This window comes from Ailuropoda melanoleuca, chromosome 3, assembly GCF_002007445.2.
Source record: "Ailuropoda melanoleuca isolate Jingjing chromosome 3, ASM200744v2, whole genome shotgun sequence".
Lineage (NCBI taxonomy): Eukaryota > Metazoa > Chordata > Mammalia > Carnivora > Ursidae > Ailuropoda > Ailuropoda melanoleuca.
The window spans coordinates 55,063,820-55,070,937 of NC_048220.1; the positions used below are offsets into that span (position 1 = coordinate 55,063,820).

At 46.7% G+C, this 7,118-nt stretch overlaps 1 protein-coding gene across 1 annotated transcript in view; it reads right to left on the minus strand.

Annotated features, from left to right (window-relative positions):
* The window catches only part of LOC117801522 (serine incorporator 5-like), a 46,527-nt gene extending 44,442 nt beyond the window's left edge, over nucleotides 1–2,085 (minus strand). Inside the window, exon 1 of the mRNA XM_034656434.1 lies at nucleotides 1,889–2,085. Coding sequence (XP_034512325.1) covers nucleotides 1,889–1,915 — 27 coding nt within the window. The 5' untranslated portion in view covers nucleotides 1,916–2,085. The remainder of the gene's footprint in view (nucleotides 1–1,888) is intronic.
* Nucleotides 2,086–7,118: the final 5,033 nt, after the last annotated feature.

Sequence of the window (7,118 nt, forward strand, 5' to 3'; positions counted from 1 at the left end):
TTTAAATGAAAAGATTGGAACACTTAGCTTCCGATGGTGCTATGAGGTTCTTTTAACGTACACTTCTTAACAGCCCCATCGGGTCTGAAATCACAGTGTCATCACCCCCTCACTGCCTTGAGACCCCCCGCAGTGTTGCCTCAACCAGCCCAGAGAAAGCAGAAGTTAACTTTCCCGTGATGAATGGCCAGGATTTGGTTCTTTCCAAAGTCCTGAGAAGGGGATTTTAGAAAGAAGTCATTAAATCCTGCCAAAATATCAACCATACCAATAATTCTTTTACAAGACCACTTGAGTACTGGTAATCATTTTCAAAGCCCTAAATTAGCTGCCTGGAGTCACAGAAGGCCTCAAGGGGCTTTCATGGGACTAGGAGAGGACAGATGCCCCTAAATATCTGTAATTACTAAATAATGGGAAGTATGGCATCAAATTGGAAAGCATTTGAAACAACAATGAAAGATTTGCAAAGCTTTCCTGAGATTGGGAAAACTCAGAAAATAGCCTTTCCCGTCCACCTTGGTCTCAAAAAGCCTGGCAGAGTGGTAAGCATCCTCTCTCTCTCCTTGCCTGACTTAAGGCAAGTCATTACACGTCAAGTTAAAAACCTCAATTTTCAGGGGTGCCTGGCCAGCTCAGTCGGTGGACCACACCACTCTTGGTCTCAGGGTTTTGAGTTTGGAACCCCAGGTTGGGTATGGAGATTAAAAATAAAAATTTTTAAATCCCACAAAAACCTCAATTTTCCTCCTGTCTGAAAAGGCCAATGTGAATGCATGCCAAGTACAGTATTAGACTTCAAAAACCAGGATAACTTCACGGAGCCACTGGAAGGGGGACGGATAATCGGCCAGTTACAGAAACTCACAGTTTAATTCCTGCATCACTTACAGGATAGCCTTAATTGTACGGCTGAACGCATTAGAAAGCAAAAACATCCCATGCCCCCGGAGTTAGATTCATTTGAAACTACACACCATTAAAATTGTGTACAGAAATGCTGTACAGAATGGGGAGGATAGAGAGGAGGGAGCTCCACATCCGGAAGGCTTTACCTATTTCGTTGTTTCTTACTCTGTGGGAAGGCGTGAAATTAGCATTAAAGAGTTAAAACCTACTAATTCTGCCCAGATGCGCTACTAACCAGTAGGAGTCGCCAATAGACATACATGCTTTAAGATATTATATGAGTGTAACTGGCAAGTTCAGTTAAAGGGAGGGACGGGAAGGCTCGCGCTCTGCCCAGGCAGCCGGGGTGCGTCCAGCCAGGGTTGCGTCGGGAAACTCAGGAAGAAGGGCTGTGTCTTCCCTGCGCCGGCCCTGACACCATAGTTTGGAAACAAGGTTTCGAGACGTTCTCGAAGAAACAGAGCCAATGCTCTAGGCTTGCAAGATGCCAAGCGCAAGCTGCCGGGGCCATATGAGCCGAGTTTGTTCGCGGCATAAGAAAGGAGACATTGCCCAAACGCGCGTCTTTTCCTGGGCTCTTCGAATAGGCTGAGCCGGTGGGCTAAGGAGCTCAGCACCACACGCTCGCACCAGGAGGGGAAGCCGAAACTCTCCGGGGGCAGTCGGATTCCTTCGCCCGAGCCCTGCCTGCCCCGCCCTAAGCGAAGTCCCTAAGACCTGATGGGAAGACCTCGGGGTCTCCTCTCCAGCTTCCCCGTGTCCCTCCCAGCCCGCCCACGGCACAGGGTTTCCCCGACGGCCGAGCGCCACGCTCGGGCCCGAGGCACTCACCCAGACTGCTCAGGGTCAGCCCCGGACGACCCACGATCCGGCCCACTTACAGCCGAGGATCTGGGGCGCGCACGCAGGGCAGCCGGCGGTGCCTAGGCTCCGGGTCCCGTAGCCCGATTCGCCGTCCCCCTGCCCTCCCCCCGCTCACCTGGCCCGCACAGCACTGCGCTGACATCGCGGCGGCCGACGACCACGGGCTTCCTCGCCCGCTGCCCGCTCCGCTCCGGCCCTCTTGGCTACCTCCAGCCGCGATCGCCCCTTTCAGGAGCGGCTCACTCCTCCACGCGGAGCAGCCCCTGTCGAAAGCCACGCACCGCCGCCTGGGCGAAAACAACCGCCGCCAAACCCCGCCCCGCCCTGCAGGCCCCGCCCGCCCCCTCTAGCCGCGGCGGCCCTCAGCCCCGCCCCGCTCCCGCCCCTTCCCAGGCGCTCCGCGGCAGAGCAGGCTCGCCCGGGGCTCGCACTTCCGCTGGCGTCAGGCGGCGGGGCGGCTGCGATAACTTCCCTATGCGGCGCCGGGCTCCGAAGTCCGCCCACCGTCGGGCGGGCCCGGCGTCCTCGTGCTCCTTCGCGGGCACGCCGGCGCTCGGTTCCCCGCGGAGGAGGGGAGCTGCCGTGTGATCCCCAGCTCCGGTGAAAGAGCTGCTGGCTAATTCCAGTAAAGCTTAGATCCTTAACAGCGATTGCTGAGTGACTTGCTCCACCGACGCAGTGGGGACCACCGAGTGCTGGTCGGCTCTCTGCCTCGCGCAGACTGAGAACTCCCCTGGATCCCTGTTTCTGAAATCCCTTTATCTCCCTTCTCTGCCAAGAAAACCAAACACTTTGGCGAAAGTCCCCTCTTCCCAAGCTTCCTTGAATCCATGGGCACTTTGGGGATTTCGGTGAGAGCCCTTTCCGCGCCTCCCTGGATACTGATCAATTATCCAGTCTCCATCCCTGCCCAGAGACTCAGTTTGCATCCCTGCTTTCTTTCACCCCGACCTCACTTTAAAGAGTCCCCAAGTCCGCCCTAGTTCTCCCTACCCACATCTGCTCTCCTCAGAGCCACTTCACGAAGAGGAGTTTGTTAGTACACACTTTGCGCCGAGCCCTTTTAGGTAAAACACGACAGTACCCATTTTAGAAATGAGGCACTGAAGCCCAGACACGTTCAACAACTTACCCAAAGCTTCACAGCAAAGCTGAAGAAGCAAAATTGTGACTGGAATTCACTTGCCTGATCTCCTTACACTCCATGCAAGGCTTGCCCTTAAATGAACTCGCTTCCAAGACACAGCCTTTGGCCAAGAAGCGTATTGTTGGGCAGAATACAAGCTGGAGAGTGGGAGGAAATTTTATGAGCTGTGCAGGATCTCCTAGAATCTCAAATGCCGGAGCTTAGAGGAAGAAAAGTAATAGAGCAGGACCTACTCAGAGCTATGGAAAGTAATGAGAATTGGCTCTAACTAAAATTTGGAAATAATAATAAAACAAAAAAAAATTTTTTTAAAGATTTTATTTTATTTATTCGACAGAGATAGAGACAGCCATCGAGAGAGGGAACACAAGCAGGGGGATTGGGAGAGGAAGAAGCAGGCTCATAGCAGAAGAGCCTGATGTGGGGCTCGATCCCATAACGGCAGGATCACGCCCTGAGCTGAAGGCAGACTCTTAACCGCTGTGCCACCCAGGCGCCCCAACAAAAAAATTTTTAAACAGCATAAATAGTAGCAGACCAGCGCAGCACCCTGCTCCCTGGTGGCCTGTGACTCATCCAAAGCCGAGGTCACTTTGGCCCCATTTCTCACCTGGGGAGACTAGTTGGACACCTAGAGTTTCCGTGCAGGTGGGAAGAGCCAGGCAGCTTCTAGGAAAGTGGAGGTGTGACATTTACATGTGTTTGAGCTGTCTGGGATCCAGGCCTCTTATGCAGTTAGAGAAACTGAGGCTCAAGAAGGCAGAAAATGCTCACCAGCAACCACTGGGATAGAGTCAGAAGTGGTAGAAGGATCAGGCCTCCTGACGCTGAATCCTGTGCTCTTTTTGCCAAATTGGTGCCACTGTGGGAAGGTTCTGTGACTATACCAATGCCAGCCTCCCAGAGAGTTAGTACAAGAATTAATAATTCACGGATTTGTCAACCCTGCCCCAAGGTATGGAAAAGCAGAGTGGAAGCATGAGCTTCCACAGTCAGGAAGTTGCAAAATTTAACTCTACGGAGAACTGGCTGGACCACCTCAGTCTCAGTGTTATCATCTGGAAAACAGGACTAATAATACACTCTCCACGGATTAAATAAACTCACCCCTACAGACCATGCTGAACAGAGCCTGGCGTTCTTAAGCACTGACTAAATAGCAGCCCCAACTGGTATTAATAAACAAGTTTAAAGGATAAGAACCTATGCAAGCTGATTCCCCCCTCCCTGCTGGAAGATCTCACAAGAATGTGGCCTTGTGTGGAGCTGTACCACCTTCCTTGCTCTGAGGTTGTGCGGTTACTATTTAAGGTCTGGTTGGTATCATCCTTTGCATCTGTGCTCCGTTAACAAGAATAGAGGTAATGTCGGCAGACATAAAACAGTGGCACCTTAATTTTATTTTAAGTGCTCTGAAGACTTTTTCGAGGAAGACAGACGTACATGGTGTTCCTAACATGTAGATATGTTTACAGTCCATCTCTTTTGATTTGGATGTTTCAGGAACAAGCAGTAATAGCCCTGCTTTAATAAGACTAGCTCTTGGCAGACCATGTGAAATATTTCAACCACAAAAATTTTCTTAAATTAACCAAATTAGCTCCTTTTATGCCATATAATTATATATGTATATATGACATAAATAACTAGCTTATAATTTGCTTTTTTTCTCCTCCTGAATTTGAAGTGGTTTTTTTGGTTTTTCCTTTTTAGGATGTAGATGTCAATGCTGAGTTTTAAAACACCACTCACTGAACTGAAAACCATGGTATACACATATTATTAAAGAAAAAAGCTAGTCATAGACACCCACAAAACTTCATTATAAATTTAATGTCCAGTTCAAAAATGGCTTAAAAGCAAATAAAATTAATTATTCTAATCCCTTAAAACTTTCTCAACTTTGAAAAAAAAAAAAAACCCTAGTGGTACATTCTATTAGTTTGGGGGGAGATTTTTAGGTTTTTTTATTTTATTTTTTAAATTTATTTGTTTATTTTTATTTAAATTCAATTAATGTATTATTGGTTTCAGAGGCAGAGGTCAGTGATTCATCAGTCTTATATAATACCCAGTGCTCATTACATCACGTCCCCTCCTTAATGTCCATCACCCAGTTACCCCATCCCCCTACCCTTCTCCCTTCCAGCAACCCTCAGTTTGTTTCCTATGCTTAAGAGTCCCTTATGGTTTGTCTCCCTCTGTTAGTTTTTATTTTTATTTTTAAAATTTTTTAGAAGATTTTATTTATTAATTTATTTGTCAGAGAGAGAGGGAGAGCACAAGCAGGGGAGGAGGGCAGAGGGAGAAGCAGGCTCCTTGATTGGGGCTCCATCCCAGGACCCTGGGAACATGACCTGAGCCAAAGGCAGATGCTTCACCAACTGAGCCACCCAGGCGTGCCTCCCTCTGTTAGTTTGTAAATATAAAAGAAGAGATTTCCCTAATCTTCACTTATAAACTCTCCAGGGACCTCAAAGTAGTAGTGGAAGTTGTATTAATTTCAATTACAATGAACAACAAAGTATTCATTTAGAAACAAAGCAAAAACTATAAATCCAGGACCCCAAGCAAAAACTAATCAGAGCCCTGTAGTCCCCTCACCCCACTCCTTCTGGGAAGTGCATGCTCCATGATTTCTGTTAAATTAACATGTATACAATGTTTTTTTTAATGTCAAAAATATGACAAAACATAGAATGAAAAATAGCATCTCCCTTCTCCACGCCTTACCTTTCAGTCCCCTCTCCAGAGGCAACCGCTTTCGATTAGGTTAGCAGTTTTCTCCTATTTACCTCCATATTTTCATTTTTTTAAAAGGTTTTATTTATTTATTTATTTGAGAGAGTGAGAGAGAGAGAGCACAAGCAGGGGGAGGAGTGCATGGACAATCAGACTTCCTGCTGAGCGCAGAGCCTGCTGCTCCATCCCAGAAGGCAGACGCTTAACCGACTGAGCCACGCAGGCACCCAGGCACCCCAGGAGGATATTTTTTAAAATGTACTTTTATTTTTCCAAATTCAAGTAATGACTGTAAATAAGTTAACAGTACGTTGCCTGGTCAAGATTTTTCTGTTAGATGCTTTAGAGAACTGAAGAAATCTTTTGTAATTATCGGTTATTTTGTCAGTATGGAAAGCTAATGATTACCACTCAAATGGTGCCTTAAGTGTTTTGCCTCAGTATTTTAAAGATTCTCCCAGAAACCCGTTTTACATTACTAATTTGCTTAATAAGTCCTTTGAGTGTACCTATAAAAAGGAAAATACTCCCAGGGAACCTAAATTCCAAATTAATGAAGAAGTTAGAGGGTTGTTCAATAGGTTTTTCAAAGTTGCTCCACACTTCTGGGAACAAATTAATTTTTTCTAAATCCTCAGGGTAATAGCCTAGACCTAATATCAGTGGAGAGAAAACATATGTATGTATTATATATGTATATATATTCCTGCACCCATCTCTGAGTTGTGTCGTGTATAGGGCCCAAGGACAGGCTGCCCCAAGATGGACCATTTGGCATGAAGATTTTTTTGACTTAAAAACAATCAAAACCCTGCAGATTCAAGAAAAGCTCTTTACCTCCCCTTCCACTGCCTAAATTTACACTGGAAAAGAGAGCCTGTACCAGGAAGAGAGCTAACAGAGATCTCTTTATCTAAGGATAAATCTCCCTAACAGGGCAACCTTTGTTCCCAAACATTTCCTCTCACCTTCTGACTAGTAGCCTTCCTCCCTTTCTTATCCTTAGGCCCCTCACTCTCTCCTTACCTCAGGATAAGCCTCAAGTTGCACGTGTAGGGAATGTCGTGTCTATGTAGATTCCCAGTAGGAAACTATATAGTACATAGGACACTAAATCTGATTTTCCTGTTAATCTGTCTCATGTCAGTTTGATTCTTAGTCCAGCTAGAAGGACCTTGAAGGGCAGAGGAAATTTTTTAGTCTCCAGTTTCTTCTCTTAGTAATAAATATTTGTGGGGCACCTGGGTTGCTCAGTTGTTAAGCATCTGCCTTCGGCCCAGGACATGATCCCAGAGTCCTGGGATCAAGCCCCACATCAGGCTCCCTGCTTTGCTGGGAGCCTGCTTCTTCCTCTCCTACTCCCCCTGCCTGTGTTCCCTCTCTCATTGGCTGTCTATCTCTCCGTCAAATAAATAAATAAAATCTTTAATAAATAAATAAATATTTGTGTAAATCA